Here is a 20121-nt window from a genome sequence, read left to right on the forward strand (position 1 = left end):
CTATATTTTTCTCCCTTCCAAATATTTGGTTGAAATTTAATCATTTGACTGAAGTTTGTGACCGTGTTAAAGCAATTTACATTCAAGGTCAACATATACATGTATTATACACACACGTACGTAGGTTGCCGTACATCCCCCGAAGAATTCTTGATGAAGAGAACATGTGTTTTCACCAAAGACTAATGTTATCATTAGTAAATCTGCGCTGTTTATCTGACGGCAATCTTAATATGGTGTCTATGTTTGAAAAAAAAAATGTCGAGAATGCATAAAACAGTAAAGCGTTGCTGTTATGTATATAATTAATGTAACTACAACACTGCTATGCTAAAATGCAAATCTAGATAGGACTACAAACTAATTGAACCAAAATGAAGTAGAAATCGTGTAGGATGAACTACATGTATATTGTGTATGGTCCAGCGCCTGTCCCCTGTTTCAATCAAACGACACTGATAATTAACGGCTAGGCAGCGTGAATGATGATGCGTTTATTTGTGGTCAGATCTTATCATTGACTATATATATCAGAGTAGGTAAAGGAATCTGATATGTCATATTTCATCAGAAGTAACAGCGAAACAGAAAACATAAACATATCAAAATTTTGTCATACCATGTGGTTCTTGCTTATATTTATGACTGATATTTGTATGTAGCTGCATAATTTTGTAACGCCCTTTAATTAAGATGATTAGTATACATGTAATACATGTGTCCGATGAAAGTAATTAGGTTATGATATTGCTGGAGAAATGCACGTGCAGATACTTATTCAGTTTAGTTAATGTTTCATACCTAAATTTAGCACACCAATAGTACAACACACGTGTTTTTCAGATGACAAAGCGTAACATCTAGAGAAAACATCTTAATCTCACAAATTCTTTATTGTCAGTATTCTACGAACAACACATGTTTGAAAGAAGTCGATAGGCTTATAAAAAAAATCAATTTATCGATTTATATCAATTATTGGGTTTTATGTTTATGAACAGCCGTGGTGACCACCCAGGCCCAGAGTGATCTGTATGAAGATGTGGAACGGCAAGTTTTCCGCCACACCAGGCGCTACTCCACACACACCATCCGTTTTCTCGGCAGTGCCTACATCCACTACGATTTCGGTGCCTTTGGAATCAATGCACCAAAGATGATGGAGGTGGTGACCAATGAGACCTTCCATTTTCAGTTTATTACCAAGAAAGCTAACGGGCTCCTGTGGCTGGACAACCGACCAAACCAACTCATGTACCTTGCTATGAAGGTAAAGCACGACAGGAAATGACGTTATTGCTAATCTCACTTCCTAATATTTCGATTTTTATTTATTTATTTATTTATTTTTGTTTATTTATTTATTTTTGGTTTTTTTTATTGTATATTTTGTTTTTCCCTATTTTGAGTAATTGTTATGTCGATTATGTTTACTGCTTTGGTACAGCTAGCTAGATTGTGCATAAACAGAAAACATTATCAGTGGTTTGACTTCCCCGGCAAGAACGATTGTCAATTATAAAGCTTTGATGCTCAAGTCCTAGATGTATTGTTTTAAAATAGCAACCGGTATGGTCCTTGCTATTTTTGAGCAGCATGGTTGATTTTTTGTGATCTGTTTTGGTAGAACATTGAGAACGGCAAGCAGTGTGTAAGTAAATCGGAATGAAACTTACAGGATTCTGGTGACGTACAATGCATGAATAGATTTCTCCATAAATCTTCTAAATTGCCGTCATTCATTCGGACATATGTAATGAACGAGATTTTTTTCCAGGGCTTCAGATATCTGACATGTTGAGATGAGAGAGAGAAAGAGCGAGAGAGAGAGATCATAAATCTCATATTTTGTTCATTTAAACATCTTTAGAATGGTTTTGCTTTTTTGTGGTTGGTTTATTTCATTGAAATGAATGTTATGAACTTGCAATGCATGAATTTGATTGACTTTGTTTTATCATTCGTATACATGTACAGTATATATATAGAGAGAGACAATGAAGAGGGGCAAGAGGCTCATAATCATACATGTAGCAAATGTTATACATCATTATCTTTTTTAGGTTTTGCATATATTTTAAACATCGATATTCATTCCCTAGTATTTGTAACAATTCTTTTTTCAGCTTAGATTTTCTTACGTTTTAGTTTATTTCAAAAATACACTTTGTTGTAGTTTATTTCAGACTCCATACTTTTATTTCTAAAAATTCTATGCATCATTATCATTGGAAAAATTATTTCATTTCCTATTTTGCAGAGAAAAATATAGTAATTATCCTTATCCATAGTATATTCCGCTTGCACATACGTTTACAGTGTAAATAACGAAACCGTTATGTGCATTGCAGGATGGTTACTTGACCTTTTACCTAGATGACGGGACAGGGCAGCCCCAGCAGGTCCAACTTCGCCCTGAGGACTACCGAGACCTCAATGACTGGAGATGGCACAAAATCTCCGTAGAAAGAATGGGCCGCCATGTACGAATATTTTATTTTTTGATTCTGTTAATGATAAAGACAAACCACATTATGATCTTTATCTTTCCGTTTCTGATCCTCTAGTTTTGCGCTATTTTTTTTTTCGTATTACCGCATTGTGTGGCAAATCACCATTCCTATCTGTTGCAGATGAGATTCTTCATCGACGAGAAGTACGCAGGCGAACTCTTCACTAGAAGCGCAATTCAGATGGTTGCCCCTGGTGACGTGTATTTAGGAGGAAGCCCTGATACAATTCGTCTAACAGACAGACACGTTCAGGAAGGGTTTGATGGAGCGCTTACTGAGGTATTGCATTGTCAGTCATCATCATTTGTAAACAATGAAGTTCTATACAAGAAGGAAGAGAATTATATTTCCTTGTATTGAGAATACATGTATTCAACTTATTGAATTTATTAACAGAAATTTCGCTTTAGATATACGGGGATTTAGAGAAACACACTAGCAATGAATTACATTTATAACTTCTTTTTTAAAGAACTTTAAATGAAAAGTAAACAAAATTACGTGATGAAAATTTTATCATATTTTCAGGTTATCTACACCAAATATGCCAGAAACAACCATGTGACAATAATAAGCCTTCTTGCTCACATTGAGACCCACGCGTCCACACATGGTCGGGTAATAATCTACAAACCAAACGAATTTGGCACCCGACCACCACAGCCAGTTACAACTCCTACTCCAAGACCAAAGGAGATTGTTCTCTTCCGCACTATTTCCATCCTGCAGTTTAACTTCCACATTCGCGCCACTGGTTATATTGACATGAGAAATGGGGGTGAACTCTCCTTCCGGTTTAGAACCCATCAAATGCATGGTTTGCTTTTTGTTGCCGGAACTTCCGGTTCATTTTTCAGCTGTGAGATAGTCGATGGGTACCTCTACTTCGTATATGATTTTGGTGCTGGTGCCAAGCGTGTTCGGATTTCTTCAAGATCTGTTACCGATGGACAGCCCCATTCTGTAAGAATATCCTTCACCTATGGCCGCCGCGTCACTGTGTACTATGACAATACTCCGACTACGATCACTTTGTCTGGTTCAGAGACGTCATTATACTTCAGAGGTGGAATTTGGTTTGGTGGCCCCAGAGAGGACAGCGAATTGTCCTGGTATATGATATCAAGGAACGGATTTGTTGGTTGTTTGCTAGATTTCATCCTGAGAGACACAAGTAAGCACGAGAGTTCTACACGGTTGTCTCCTCTATTTAAAGCATTTTTACAAGAATTGATACATTTATAATCATTGTGTCATTGCTAAATTTTAAAAGTGTTTTTTTTTTTCATTTTTCCAGCAACAGACTTCACCACTATGATCGTCCAGAATGTTCCTGAACTCTCCCAGTCCTGTGTAGTGGGGGCAGACGAGTGCGCAGTGCCCTCTATTTGTGGAACCGGAAAATGTTCATATCATAATGACCTCTCCTACCACTGTTACTGCGCAGGAACAGGAATGGCGGGTGATCGATGCGATATATGTGAGTCTAAAATTTGCAAAATTGTTTAGTTTGACTCAGTTCTAACATCTACTTATGAAACCTGTGTACTAAATTCACGATTTTGGGTAATCTGACAGAATCTTTGATTTTTATTTAGGGCCAGTCACTGCCGCTTTTGAGGCACGGGAGTATGTGTTATATCATTACAGCAGGTACTTAGAAACGCACCTGAACGACTTCTCTCTAAGATTTAGGACAAAGCAAAACAATGCCCTTTTGTTCCAAACCTACTCTTCACAAGGTCACAATGATTTTATTCGAGGAGAGATTGAGAACGGACGAATCAAGATCACCATCCGAATCAATGGGAAAGATCAGGTATATTATATTTGGTTCTCCTATAGGAGCAAGGCGTGTTTCCCTCACTGTGTGTTTGCTTTGTACATACCTATATTTCCAGGCATTCGTTCTCATTGCTTAAAGTAAAATTGAGATGATAGCTTTCACAATCTTGTGTGCATTATCATCTATATCTATATGTATTAATAAAACTTTATATCCTATTGACCACTTCCTCATGTGTTAATAAAACAACAGCATACGGCACTAACAGCATATATATACATGTATTTATTACAGCTTACAAGCTTCAAAATATATTAACTATTTGTGTGGATGCACTGTCATTTTCAGATTTTCGATCTAAATCCAGTGAGTAGTTAGAAGTTTAGAACTTAGAATTTACATACATATATATTCTATATATATAATTTCTTTCTGTAATTTAGTTTGCATGATAGTGGTTTGGTTCTTCAGTGAATGACCGTACCATCAAAATACCGACTTAACAATTTCTTATGTGATAATATAATCTTTTATCGAATTTAAATGATTTATTTCTTTCAGTGTATGTACAGTAGTGAATCATTTCAATATACCATAGTAAATTTTTTATCATAGTTTGTGTATATGTATACATTTGTTTAAACATAGTTCAAATCACATGCTTACATCGTTTCATCCTATGTATGCAATCTGTTTTAAGATATGAATTTCTTTTCGTCATAAGGTTTTCTATACTGGGTTCTACCTGAACGATGACAAGTGGCACACTTTTAACCTTCGTCGCCGTGCAAACGACTTGGAATTGTGGGTCGACAATTCTCAACAGCATCAGACAGGTAACGAATAATTCAAACTCCTAAGAAATGTTTCATTATTTTCTGTTGCTAATCAACGGAATTAGTAAAGGACACTACACATATCAGCTAAACGCCTGCTTTTACATTTCAGAGACGATATCAGGTCAGGATTTCTATATCCATTATGATAAGATCTACTTCGGCTCCGTCCGCGATGTGTATCCGCGACTGAGAATACCCGACTTCCATGGCTACATGCACAATGTCTACGTCGATAGAGTAGACATCTTTGAGAAACTAAAGCAACACAGCGGTGGCCACTGGCCTAGTTTGATCTTCACTCGTTCTGAATGGGAGCGACATGTTCATGGCCACGTTGATATGCATACCGCCAGACCCCAAACGCCAAAACCCACTCCAAAACCAACGACATCTGTACCTCTGCCCACCAAAATCAAGCTTTTCAGCACCATGTCTATTCTGGTTCATGACAAACACTATCACATTCCTGGTTATATTGACCTACGACAGGGAGGCGAAATCAACTTCCGGTTCCGCTCGCTGCTAGAGACTGGACTCCTATTGACTATACCCAGATCCACGTCACTTTCGCATTTTATGAGCTTCGAGGTCTTTGAAGGAAAATTATACTTCGTATATGATTTTGGTGTCTTGACCAGAAGAGTGCTTGTATCAAATGATTTTGTCAGCTCGGGTCAATGGCAAAATGTTCGACTATCTTTGACCGGTAGTTATCTTCTCGTTTACCTGAACAACAAGCCAACACGAATCGAACTGTCCTCTACTGAGAGCAATTCTTTATACTTTGGTGGTGGAATTTGGATTGGCGCACAGCCCAAAGAAAATTTGTCATGGTATTCGTATGCAAGACATGGCTACGTGGGGTGTATTGGAGATCTCACTCTGCACAGACTGAGTAGGTTTCCTCGGGTTTTATCCTATTTTGTGTTCAAATTTTCACTTGCAATATCAATGTATACGACGAATTTGGAAATCAAAATTTAAAATGCCCCTATACGTATATTTTTTTTTAGATTCAAACATGCGGCTGGAGTCGTTCATCACAGGAAATGGTATATCTAACCAGTGTACTGTGGTAACTCGTCACTGTGACACTGCCAATATATGTGGTACCGGAACCTGTCGATACTCAGGAAATGGTGGATATGAATGTCACTGTGAGGGCACAGGGTTTGGTGGCGACCGCTGTGATAGATGTAAGGTTATAAACATCAAATTAAGTGTATAGCGTTTTACATGTCCGATGTCAACTTTGATTACTTTACTAATGATTCTGAAATATTGCCAAAACGGCGTAAAACTATAATCAATCAATCATTTACCAATGACTCTAATGTTTCAGGGCCAATAACCAGTATCTTTGAGGACGGACACTATATTCTGTATAACTACTTGCTCCAACAGAGAACACACAATAACGATTTTTCAGTCCGCTTTCGTACCTCCCAGGATAACGCTATTCTTTTCCAAACCCACTCCACTCGCGGGCAGGACGAGTACATCCGGGCAGTTCTAGAAAATGGCCGCATTAAAGTCACTGTCAGAATTGATGGAGTAGATCAAGTATGATAAATTAATTTCATATTCGCGTTTTGTTTTTCCTGAATCAAAGATTAACCTTCATTTTGTTTTACATGAAGTTTTTCAGTACATTATAGAATTAAAAGTTTTCAGTTTTTTAATTAAGTTTTGCATATCAGAAATTTCACCGTAGATATTTAACTTACAGCAAATTTTAGCTCCATTTGTAAGTAGTCATGGGTGGTTTGGTTAATATTTAGGTAGCATGATACCAACGTTATAAATTTCATTCAAAATAAGCCTATTTGTGATATTTCATGCATGAGTAAATCGAAAGAATATGGGAATTTGAAATGAATGATTATGGTCATATCAACACAAGTCTTGCATATTTCATTGAGGAATAAAGATCATCTGGTGGTGACCCTTTCACATTGTGTATGTGAAAGGTTTGGGTTTTTTTTACAGTAGTTTTGACCAAGAATTTTTGTGCGTTTTTTTTTTACCTTTAAACCCCGCCCTCTTTGATATACATGCTTTCCATTTTCATGCTAGTTCCATGTACTTTTTTGATTTGGACTTTGGGTTTGTTTTCTTCTTCTCTTCCTCTTATTTGTTTATTTTTTCTTTATGAAATAGCTTTCCTTGTACAAAATTTAAATTTAAAACAATTATAGAATAACTTACCCTTTATTCTCCGTTTTTAGGTTTACTATGTTGGAGAGAATTTGAATGATAACCATTGGCATACCTTCAATCTTCGCCGTTACGGTAATCTCTTGAAGATGTGGGTGGACAACCTGGCTCACAAAGAAGGTAATTTTACGATGCGTCAATGAAAAGAAACGTTTAAATCTCACTTTAATTCCTTTATATTTTTCACTACACGATTTTTACTTGCTTACAGAAACTTTAAAGGGAGAGAACTTCTACATTCATTACGACGACGTGTATTATGGTTCCTTGGCTAACCTGTACCCTAATCTTAACATCCCCTCGTTCTCGGGCTCCATGCATAATGTATACATCGATAGTGTGGATATATTTGACGAACTGAAGCAGCACTCTGGTGGACACTGGCCCATATTCATCCACACTGAGAAGGAATACAATAATTATCACTTCCGGCCCGTTACCTTTGTTACTAGTGACGTGTATGCAGATTTAGCCCCTCTACATGCCTCACGAAGGATGCACTTAACCTTCAATTTTAAAACAGGAGAAAAAGATGGTATTTTGCTTTTCACAAGAGGAGGTGGGAAGCAGTTCATTGGTGTGCAGCTGATAGGTGGACAGTTATACGTCAAATTCCACAATGGCATTCGACAAAGTGCGCCACATTTAGTACCCACTCCTATGCTTAACAATAACCAATGGCATGTCTTTGTTCTGAGAGAACGCACGCGCGGTGAGCAGCGTCAATTCGAAGTTTCCGTTGACAATCTTGCGCCAATTGTCATCAACCTTGGAACGAACCAGTTAGTGCTGACGGGCCGACTGTATATTGGAGGTATCTCCGCTAATGAGTATCTGGACTCGTTTGTCCGGGAAGTCCTTCAGTCCAACCATGGTTTCATCGGCTGTATGTCGTCAGTGGAGCTGAACGGACATACTCCGGAACTCATGAAATACGCCAGTAATATCAATCACGTCATTACAGGCTGCGAAGGTAAGATTCTCAGAATGGAATGCAGTATTGAATATGTGTCTGTTATTACGTGTATTATATGCATGTAGTGCGTACTTGAACCTGTTTAACACACCACAGTTTAATGATCATTGATGTTACATTCCAGCAATAACTCCCTGCCCGTTGGATGCCTGTTTACACGGAGGTATTTGTATTCCTGGGATCGTGGGTTTCACATGCAACTGTCAAACCACTGCGTACTGGGGACTCGACTGTGGTGACTGTAAGTTAATCATTTAATAGGGGAACATTAATTTTTATTACTTTTGAATTTGTTGCAGAATGATAATATACATTAATTAAAATACATGTAATTAGTTAATTTTACTATGTTTATTCTTGGAAAGATTTTTTTTATAATGATTATACACTTTTCATAAACTGGTATTCATAATTCAGATTAAAAATGAAAAAAATTGGCAACAAATATATTTTAGATCCGAATGGTACCATTTTTGGATCGGCTGACAACAAACATGGTGGCCTGATTATGTACACATTCGATGATCTCCAAGTATCTAACTCTGACGAAATTGTCTTTGGGTTCATGACATTCTATGAAAACGGCTTGTTATACAAAGCAGAAAGCAGACTAGGAAATGAATACATCGATATAAGACTGGTAAGTCAAAAATTTAACCTGTACATAGCACCTAACAGAGAGGGGCTAGAAAAGAACAAAACTTGCACAAAGCTTCCTTTCTTTACAACATATATTGGCAACCAAGATATTGACGAATGGAAAGTACCAGCCACGCAGCTGTTAACATCTTCTAATACTTCGAGTAGTGCTGTCTTACTGATCACCTGACGGAACATCGAGTAGTACTGTCTTGCTGATCAAGTGATGGAACATCGAGTAGTGCTGTCTTACTGATCACGTGACGGAACATCTTTTAATACATAGAGCAGTGTTGTACTGATCACACTATTGTTTTGCAGGAAAATGGTTTTATCATAGCTGAATACGACACTGGCAGTGGTAAGGAAACATTAAGGATTGATTCAAAGACGTACAATGACGGCAAATACCACGTTGTCAAGTTCAAACGGACCGGGGAGCGCGCGGACCTGATAGTAGACAGTCTCAGTGCCTATAATATACACCAAAGTATGTTCAATACATCCTGATCTGTAATTTGAACGTAAATTTTCAATTTTATGGACAACGTTATGCATGTATATATGGATATCTTTTGCATATATTTCAAGTAACCTTGAAAATTACTTTTTCTTCTTCAGCTTCTCATTCCGCATTCGATGAAATGCACAAAGTTTTCATTGGTGGACACACTGATTCGGCTCATTCTACCATCCTTGATGGCTTCAATGGCATTATCGGAGGTAAATCTTAGAAATAGATAAAAGCTACATGTATTTTTTTTCTTTTGATAAAAAAAATCGCAGTTTTTTAAAAATATATTTTATCTATATATGTAGTTTCTTTCTCACGAGGTTTTTCTTCCAAAGCAATAGTATATAGTGTACAACATTGATATAGAGTATCATGAATTATGTATTTTTTTAGGTGCCTACTGGAACAAGTACCGTTTTATAGACCTTGCTCACCACAATGATGCCAGAATCAACATTGTTGGAGATTACGCAGTTCTTATCGATAAGCATGGTTATCATCTGCATACACCAGTGTAAGATATTTCAAACAGGATCTCGTCTTGGTTAAATAATAATCAATGCACACATTTTGAACATGATTTCATTTTAGTTGGGGGGAAAAAAGAACAAATATTTGAATTAATGACTGTACATTGTAGTATTCCTACTCGGCCACCTGTTCCTCCTATTGGCCCTGGACCACACATTGTTCCAGATCATATTGGAGGCTCTGGTTCACTGGGACCAGGAGCCTCTGGAATCGGAGGTGGGTTCCATTTAATGTTTCGCGATCGTTCGTTGCATGTACATATGCAAGTTGCAGCAAAACTATGATATAACTTAAACAGCTGTTGTAATTATTCAGGTGTTGATTAACGATTTTTAAATGCCTTTTCAGGTGGAATTGATGTGATCCACTATGAAAAGATAGGTGGTATATCGGGTGGTTTTGGTACAAACCCTGGTCTGACTGGCAATCTAAACCCTCTCCCACAGACTGCTGGGGGTGGTCCCGCTGTTGTTCCTCCTCCATCCGGTGGCGGTGTCCGAGCAGGTGCTGCAATGGGAACACTTCTTGGTAAGTTACAGCAAATGTTAAGACCTTCAACAAGTGATCATAAACTTTTTTAGGATATGAAAATGTACATCAAGTGAAAAGACCGCCAAGAGTTTATCATCGTTTTCTGTCATTTCTAGGTACAATGGCATTCCTGGCAAGCTTGATGTGGGCTTTCTGGAGATTGAAGCCAGGTGTTATTACGTGTCCAGGTGGCGGAGGTGGTGGTCCTCCACCAGCGACCATCTCTCCCCCTACCGCGACCAATCTCCCAGTCGTCAAGGCAATGGCTGGAACAGCCGAGGGAAGTGGTGCTGGATCAGGTGCAGGAGGTGGAACTAAGATTACCGTGGTCAATGGATCAGCAGGCGCCGGTGGAGGTGGAGGAGGTGGTGGGGGATATTCTTCCTATTACACTTCCTCCACGACTACAGCCACGGCAGGCGGCGGCGGTGGTGGTGGTGGTGGTGTTGTTGGAGACGTATTTGATTCTGCTACTCTTAGAGCTACGGGTACGTTCTCGAACAAAGGAACCATTATTGGTACTCCAAAGGCTACACGAGCATACTTAGGATCCGCGTCGTCGGCAGGTTAGCGTTGTTGTTAGCATGCGTATTGCGTAGCTAGCTCGTAGTGACGATATTAGCGTAGTCTGAAGCATAGGCGGATCCAGGAATTGTAAGGTAGTGCAAGTCTTGACGCTGTAAAATTCTTACAGAATGGAAGTCAAGATATCGAACGTTACTCATCATTTACACCGTGAAACCGCGACACGTGCGTGACCTCGATTGAAATCCGCCTATGTACTCGTAGTAAGTTGAATAATCGATGTATGGTCAACGATACAGCCATTTTATCTTTTAACTGGTTATTTACACAAATACTTGATTGGTGCAATTTATTCAAGTTTACGATAGCGAAATCTGTTTTCATCAGTAATAAGTTAATAAGTTACAGGTGAAATTAATCGTTCAGAATCAACGTAATTGAAGCATAAAATGAGCTGTACGTAATGGATATATTCATATGTATTCCATCACAGTTTAATAAGTATTGTAGCTGTGTATCACCTATATACTACGTATATATACATTCATGTATATATTATACCGAATATATTATCCGCTTCCATATCCATATGCTTATAAAATGAAATAGTTTACTTCCACTTGTAAATGATTAATATATTTTACTTAACAAAGGTAAATGTTAAAATATTTCATGACTATCTATTGCGCATTTTATCAGTGGTAAATATTTCCTTAACCTACATAATGAAAACTGGCTTCAAATAATCAGCCTATCATTGTATCGCATAAATTAAGATTTTAATACAATTGTAAACTTTTAACGTTTACATATAAAAAACGTTATATAAATGCCATATATTTGAATTTTATAGGCAGTGGTGGTGGTGGTGGCGTTGGGGGTGGTACCTCATCGTACCTCTACCAGAAGGAGAGCACAACGTACAAGTCCGGTGGTGGCGGTGGTGGTGGTGGCAGCGGTTACAACATGGCGTATGGTGAGTCCACCACAGCAGATTACGACATGGCCACTCCCGCTAACTACACGAGCAACACCCTCTCGTCCTCCATGGGAAGTGGTTTAGGTGGCGCTACTGTAGGTGGTAGTAATACCATGAGCAAGAATGGCTACAATACCATGACATCTTCTTACAGCTATCAGGTAAACGTCAAGGCCTTGTCTCGGTTTGTTTCGTTATATTTCAGTGTTTTGTTTTGATCAAAGCATGGTTTTAATTTTGTGATTTTTGTGTTGAATTGTGTCTGTTTTCTACATCTTCATCCATTCAAGTTGAATTCAAGCTGATTTTATTTATGTTACCCATTGTTCCAGTAGATTTTTATTTCATAGATATTTATTCCGTTATCATTTTAAATGTATTTCAAATCAAAGGTGAGATCTAAGTTTTTTACAAACACATTATGATCTACATTTTCTTAGATGTTTTTCAGTCGACGACTGATTCCTGCTTTTAGAGGCACTAGAAATTTAATTAATTGTTAATTTTAATTAACAATAAAAGTGATGGTTGGTCAACAACTGTATAAAAAAATTATTCAGAAATCTTATAACATAATGGCGAAAACCAATTGTTTTAACAGACATCTTCACTTCATCAGAAACGATACCTTGTAAGTCATCATCCTCATTTTCCTCTGCATGTCACCGTGTACCCAGATATCCCTCCTCTAACTCTTCACATCTCTTTCTCTATTGTGGTATAGATAATTGAGATCCCATTTACACATTATTTTATCGAGATATGACTTCATGAATGACGTGAAGATTTTAAAATACCCTAACTGTGTAATTGGGATCCAATCTCTTTCAAAGATTTAGACAAAGACTTAGAGCATCGCATCCGCTCTCTGTTATATTAGAGGGGATTATCGTAAAGCGACGGTGTACGGGAATAGCGTTACCCCCCTTTGTAGACATCCGTTATATTTTCCTTTTTAAGTGAGGGACGTGTGTTGACGTACTTAATTTCAAATAAAAGTAAATGATTATGTTTTATCCTATAACTTTTTTAAAAGATTGAATAAATCGAGAAATCCGAGGGTCAGTTATGAAGCTCCGGAGCCAATGTTCCAAAATCCTTCAATCAGTTCATGTAATTACGAAATGTGCTTTGAATAAATGAATCAGCATGATACAACTATCTCCAGAAAGAAAAAAAAAGTATACCCTTCATGAACGGGAAAACCTGTGCCGTTCATAGAAAGAGAATAAAAATAAAAATGCAACTCCAGATGAATATTAATTTTGGGATTCTCTCGCTCAGCCTGTTGATGTTTGTTGTTGTAAATGCGATGTTGAGAATGTGTACTCAGAACTAGGCATCTTGTTTAATTCCTGTCTTCAGTAGATATGTAGTCATGAGCTTCCCCACTTTTGATTTAGGCCTTTCAGGAATGTGAACCTTTAGCATGTAGATGGAATGAACCATTGTGATTACCTCACTGTATTTTCTCTCTCTTAGTAATGAATATGTTTGGAAACAAATATGGAATGTCATTTGTTTTATAGTTTTTATCTAAACGCAATTTTATTCACGTCTTAAATTCAATTGTAGATGAAGTAGTATTCCGTAACATATTTTTTCAGAAAGTTTACTAAAATAAAAAAAAAAGCTAAAAACTTAATTTACTAACGTTTGTTAAAAATAAAAAATAGTATTATATCAAATGAAATGTTTCAACATATCATAAACAGCAGCATTTAATGGAAGAATTTGTATCCAGAAAATTGGCTGTTATAATACTTTCAGTTCGTATAATGTAGCTTTAAACGTGGGTCAACTTTTGGCTTTAGATGTACCATTTTTGGCTTCAGTTCCTCTCAAAACTTGCTGTCCACAAATGTACAGAACTCTGATGCTTTTGTTCTAACTGTTTAGGTCCAGAACGTCCGTACAATGATGGCCAACCAGGCCGGGAATCAAATGGTTCAATATAGCGGAACTTCTAGCGGCGCTGTGACGCCTGGTGCTGCCGGGGATGAAGTGCGTGTAGACTGTTGTCTAATGGCGACGGATGGTAGGAGTGTCGTGACTGGGTCTAGTCTGGGACCACCCCAAGTCTGGGACATGCAGGTAATGTAAAGTATCTTTAATTATTTATTAATCAAGAACAGTAGTTGAGCTTTTTGCAAAAGTTGTCATATGCAATCTAACAATCTCTTGTACGTGAAATTACGTTGTCATTATGATCAGGACCAAAACATTCGCAAAATTGGTCTTCAACTTCAATGAAATTTTATCTTGAAGTTCAAGATAAAATTTATACTAATCAAGCACGTTTTTCTTTAATTATTGTGTCAGTTAATGCTCTACTATCGACCGTATCTTTTAATCTCTACAGAATGGTGAATTACTGCGCATCATGAAAGGCGATACTGTAGGCTCCACAAACCTTCACCTAGCCTGCAATGACCGTCTGCTGGTCGGTGCGGTTCATGCAGATATAGAAGTTAACGAATACTCAACTAGAAAGGGTGTCGCCAATAAAAAATTACAGGTACATTGTTCTTAAACACACCGCTACATAGTCACAATCACGGAAGCAGATTGATTTAGATACATTGTCTGGGAAGAGGGATGGCAGTATGTTTTGTATTTTAATAGTACATGTAGGTGTGGTTGAAAGTATCATTGGTATTTACTATGTAACTTGTGCGTTACAAGGTACCTGTTATTTGTTTCAGATTTGGGACTACACCACCGGTAAACCTTTAGAGATGGGTACAGAGGAGACGTGTTCTGCGCTATGTGTAATGTCAGATCCAGACAAAGTCGTATTCGCTAGATCTGAAAAGTTCGGCAATGCTACACATATAATAGTCTGGGACTTGTTAGGAAATCAAGCACTAAAGGAGGTGAAATATGACGCACCTGTAGGAAACAATGACTATGTAAATTTCTTAAAACTTTCTCACAATGACAGGTACTGTGTATTAGGATTTACCAATTCATTTGACAATCACGCAGAATTTGTAGTATTTGACATGAATCAAACCCAGCATGAAGTCACAGATCCGTGTTTGTTGAGGCTTGATGCAAACACAGACTGTACGGTGATTTTGCCTCGAGATGAGGCTGTGACAGGATTACGCAATGGTGACCTAGTGGTTTGGAGTCTGCGCACAGGCCAGCCTAGCCGACAACTGCTTTCGGGTACCGGTGTGCATGCACACAATAAAGAAGTGAAGGCGGTCGTTCTTTCGGACGATAACCGTTACTTGGTATCGGCGTCAGCAGACGGTACCTTGAAGGTGTGGGATATGCAGACAGAGAGACAGATTAGCACTCTCAGAGGTCACAAAGACGAGGTGAGTGGTTAATACATTATAAATTGATGAAAATTAAGATAATTATTTTGGTAGAATTACTTAAATTTTAAGTTATTCTTTTCCTTAGGTTTGGTGTGTGGCTATTTCTCCCGACAACGAAATCGTTGTATCCGGTGGTAAAGATGCTTCGATCCGCCTGTGGAGAATGAAGAACGGAAGTGAAATATGTGCGTTTTCCACCGCTGTCGACGTCTTCTACGTCACGATGAGCCACGACAAGGGAACTATTGTTGCTCTGGGAGACAAATTTGGTGCCAGAAAATTGATCATGTTGCAAGTTGTGCGGACAAAAATCCGCAGAACGGTCACAACCTAGATAAAAAGACTGGTTTTACGGTTATAAACTGTATGATCACAATAATTTACTTATCAGAATACGGTATTATTTATTAATGTTATAAATGTTTGCATAATGCTGTTGTGACATATTTCTGAAATGGTTCACTATGAATTAGATATCACTTTATAATACTAGTTTTCGACGCTTTTGCCAGATTCTTCTTGCCAAATATCAATGGTATAATCAAAATCTCTCACTGCCTCCGCAATGTACAACAAAATTTTCAACACTTTGTTTTGGCTAGTTTTTATTGTGAAGAAAAGTACGAAATCCATTGATGTTATGTTAGTGATGTAAAACCATGACACCGCCTTGTTTAAAGTGAATAGCGTGGATGATATATAAAATACTCATATTCAGATTGTATGAGTTTTGATAATTGAATGTGTTTTATGGAATGCTTATTTATTTTTGCTTGAGAAACATATAATAAATGTTTTATAAAGTTTTAATATGTGGTTTTATCAGCGAATTTGGAGGGGGCAGTTAAACTCATGACATCGAATCTTGTTTTGGAAACAGAAACATTTGGAACGTTCTGAGCGGAAATCACGAAGAGAAACGAATGTTTACAAACAACGTCTGTATTCCAATGATTCACAGACCCAGTTTCGCAATGTTATCAGAGGTTATCTATTGCAAAATCGGAATTTATTGGATCTTGTAGAGATTTACAAGTAAATTTATGTTGTGATAATGGGTTGGTCGTCTGTTGATATGACATTTCCTGTGATAAAGTTTGAAGACATTTTATGTAAATACAACATTGTCGAAAACCTGGTTCCATGACGTTAAAATGAAAATAGACTTTATAATGATAATAATGTCCTTTGTTCATAGGGGATATCACATTTAAGTTTCAGAACACGTTCACATTGTGGTGCTGAAACATATATACATACAGCAGTATTAAACAGATACGATATAAATCGGGTTAAGAAGTTATGTTTAGATCAGTCAGAATTGAGATTTTGTATATAGGCCAAACCTTGGCTTGTTAAAATTACACAAATACTTGATATTGAAATTTTGAATCGTATCAAAATTTAATCGCACTTGAATTTTATCGAATTATAAATATAATATCAAATCAATTGAAAGATTTATTTCTCGGTTTATGGTCATGGAACCTTGTCTTTTGGGAGACTGAACATCAAGTTCTACTCTTTGAGAGCAATTTTAAAACTAGGAAATGAATGTGCATATAAAAACAGTCAACTTTAATAAATTGTCGACAGTGATCTTCTGAAAAAGTAAAGAGACTAGTAGCTGCAGAACTGTAGCTCTCTGAAAAAATATTGGGACAGATCACCTGTCAGAGAGCTACTGATCTGCAGCTAAGAGACTAGTCCAGTATACTCGATTATATATATATATGTGTGTGTATATATAATTTAGATATATATATATATCAACAGGGGATGCTTACTCCTCCTAGGCACCTGATCCCACCTCTGGTGTGTCCAGGGGTCCGTGTTTGCCCAACTATCTATTTTGTATTGCTTGTAGGAGTTATGAGATTGATCACTGTTCGTTATCTTCACCTTGCATATATATATATATATATATATATATCTTCAGACAGTTAAGCCGAAAGCGCTAACGGTGAATTATTATTCGAGTTTTGTGTTTCTTGACTTTCATTATTGGATATATATATATAATCCAATGGTTAGGTTGGAATGTATGGTTGTGTATGTATGTTACATGTACATATGGTGTTGGGGTTGGGTTTTTTGGAGGGGGAGGGGGTCTTTTTGGTTATTTTTGTTTTGTAATCCTGAAATTTACTCGCACACAATTTTTATTTAAATCAAGTTATCTATAGTATTAAAAAAACATCGATGGGGTGGTCTTACTTTATATTGGGCTTGTTCAGGTCTGTAAAACGTATGTGTGGAGGTTTGTTTCCTTATTTTGTCAATCATTTGATTTTTAAAACAAAATCAACTAGAACTTCAAGCCTGTTATCATCCTAAACTAAAAATACATGAAAATGTTTTCATCATATCTTGAACACAAAAAACAACCGTCAACTGGATCGACGCGAATGCTGTAGCTTCTAATAAATAAAAATTAAATAAAACAACGTCCAGATTTTCAGACCCAGTTTTTAAAATGCAGTAAGACACAAAATAATTGAAATAATTTTTTAAACATCAACAAAATGCGTGTGAAACTTGTTTTTCTACACTGCTAGCGTTATTATCTCATATACCATAGATGGTGCGATGTTTTAAATGAAATTGGAAAAACAATTAATCACTTCAATCTATCAGATTCAATCACGTAACATAAATTTGTTTCGAGTTGATTGGAAAATCGTATAACAGTTTCATTGTTCCAAATCAAATTGTGAATTGAACATTTTGTATATAAAACAAATGGTTTGGATAAAAGTTCTTAATACAACTTTTAAAAACCTTCTCCATTATACAATGCAATTTATTAATCAAAAGATTGTCATCCAAACACACATTATTCAAACTCAGTAATAAAACATAGTAATGATAATATTATTGTAGCTAGTCATTATTTAATCTGAATAATTTATCCAAAAAACTGTTTACATACTATTTACATACAAAGAAAAGCATCAAGAAAATCTTGTAAAAGAACATTTAGGACTATCAATGAAAGGTGAAGATAACGAACAGTGATCAATCTTTATTACATGTGCATCTGTACACATGGAACTTTATGTAAATGGGGTTTTTTTTCTCCCTAAACTTTGTAGAGACGTTTTTAGATATTTCCCATGCATCATTGCCAAAGTTATGAAATATTCATGTTAAGTGTAGCAATACATTCGGAGGCCATCGTTCTAGTTAATGCCTTCTAGTCAATACTATTATATAAGACTGGGGAGATAGCTTGCATGCACTACCGGGCTATTATATAGATATTAATCTGTTGCTCTATACGAACTTGTACATTTTCTGCAATCTGTTCCGGATTGTGACGAAATAACCGAAACGAACACCCAAGATTCACTCTATAACGATGAATAAACATTTCAAAGAATAACTATTTGATAACACACACACACACACACCCAAATTAACTGTCGTCTTTATTATGTCTCACTCATCTGTAAGTTTTGTAGTTACCATAACTTTGTAATGGACCATAGTCACAAAGTTTGCATTTAAGAGCAGAAAAATTACATAGCCTTGCACCAAGAACATTTGGTCAAGGTGAAAATCACAAGGTTTTGCCGTAGAATTTTAGCCCACCCCTAATTCAAAATTTGGGAACATTTCAATAATTGTAATGAAGATTTCTGAATAAATGAAGTAGGTTACATCTAAATGTGGAAAATGTACATGTATATCATAAAGTTATGCTTCGCAGCTTCGGTGATTATTAGAAGTTTTTTTTTTTTTCCTTCGTAATTCGTGATTCATGGATTGTGTGTAGTTGAAATCCATACAAAACGTAGCTGCAGCTTTCCGAGAAAATATTTGGACAGATCCGAGATTAGATTTATGAGACAGCCTTGCAAGAATATAGCGATATAAGGCCTCAGCCGTGCCCACGTTTTTTGTGCGCTGTTTATCGAAGGTTTTTATAAGGGGGTGGATCTGTGGCTCTCTGATCTGTCCCAATATTTTCTCAGAGTTGCAGTTCTGCAGCTATACAAAACGCAATCTAATTAAAATCAGACTTCTTAGATCCGCGCCGTATACACTGCGTAAGGCACTGTTGCGAAAGTTTAAAATTCCTTATGTGAGAATATACAATTTCATAGTGTGAAATGAACTTTGTGGGGGAGAGATTACTGCAACTTGTGTACAAATTGCCGGGAACCGCCTAAATAGCCATCATTGTCTGTATGGCGCAATCTGACTGGCTGATAGTTCTCATGAAAATTCTAAGCGAAAGGTCATGCGGACGTGACCCCCTATGGTGTTATGTCAGATTGTGAGCGGATCTTTGGATCTGATTTTAATTAGGTACAAAACGCTGACTTACTAGTACGTTGCTTATATGTGACATGGTCCTCAACAAGGTCATATGATGGTCAAGGTCACAGTAATAAGATTCAGAATATAACTTTTAAAGGATTGTAGACACTTAAATTGAAAAGCAGGGTACCCGAACGATTTAGGTCCCTTGTAAAATCAAGGTCATGATGAAAGAGTAAATTCTTGTCCAAAACATTACTTTGTGATGGATACATGTAGTATAGAAGAATGTCATTTCACAGACTTTGGGCAAACATCACTGAAAATGTCTATAGGCTCTAAATTTCATGTGTACTTTCATAGATAGTTTGTTATGATCAGAAATGTTTGTGAAACCAGGTGATATCGTTATATTGATGATTAAAACAAACATTGTCCATATACTACCTTACAAGAATTAAGTTAAAAATGAA

The 20121-nt window shown here is 36.9% G+C and overlaps 1 protein-coding gene across 15 annotated transcripts in view; it reads left to right on the top strand.

Moving 5' to 3' along the window:
- LOC125678424 (uncharacterized) overlaps positions 1-16192 on the top strand; it is a 37667-nt gene extending 21475 nt beyond the window's left edge. For 2 of the 15 annotated variants that reach the window (XM_048916863.2, XM_048916869.2), the window contains exons 11-38: positions 1002-1270; positions 1628-1651; positions 2352-2483; positions 2634-2792; positions 3042-3687; positions 3811-3993; positions 4112-4332; positions 5024-5135; positions 5248-6033; positions 6152-6334; positions 6481-6701; positions 6868-6885; positions 7367-7475; positions 7567-8328; positions 8456-8572; positions 8787-8971; positions 9292-9460; positions 9592-9693; positions 9878-9998; positions 10125-10231; positions 10364-10543; positions 10663-11112; positions 11925-12211; positions 12652-12681; positions 13950-14144; positions 14413-14568; positions 14756-15379; positions 15468-16192. In XM_048916863.2, coding sequence (XP_048772820.2) covers positions 1002-1270; positions 1628-1651; positions 2352-2483; positions 2634-2792; positions 3042-3687; positions 3811-3993; positions 4112-4332; positions 5024-5135; positions 5248-6033; positions 6152-6334; positions 6481-6701; positions 6868-6885; positions 7367-7475; positions 7567-8328; positions 8456-8572; positions 8787-8971; positions 9292-9460; positions 9592-9693; positions 9878-9998; positions 10125-10231; positions 10364-10543; positions 10663-11112; positions 11925-12211; positions 12652-12681; positions 13950-14144; positions 14413-14568; positions 14756-15379; positions 15468-15716 — 6797 coding nt within the window. In that variant the 3' untranslated portion in view covers positions 15717-16192. The remainder of the gene's footprint in view (positions 1-1001; positions 1271-1627; positions 1652-2351; positions 2484-2633; positions 2793-3041; positions 3688-3810; positions 3994-4111; positions 4333-5023; positions 5136-5247; positions 6034-6151; positions 6335-6480; positions 6702-6867; positions 6886-7366; positions 7476-7566; positions 8329-8455; positions 8573-8786; positions 8972-9291; positions 9461-9591; positions 9694-9877; positions 9999-10124; positions 10232-10363; positions 10544-10662; positions 11113-11924; positions 12212-12651; positions 12682-13949; positions 14145-14412; positions 14569-14755; positions 15380-15467) is intronic. The other 13 variants (XM_048916865.2, XM_056156920.1, XM_048916867.2 and 10 more) reach the window with 12 other exon arrangements.
- Positions 16193-20121: the final 3929 nt, after the last annotated feature.

Source organism: Ostrea edulis, chromosome 2 (genome assembly GCF_947568905.1).
Source record: "Ostrea edulis chromosome 2, xbOstEdul1.1, whole genome shotgun sequence".
Taxonomy (NCBI): Eukaryota; Metazoa; Mollusca; class Bivalvia; order Ostreida; family Ostreidae; genus Ostrea; species Ostrea edulis.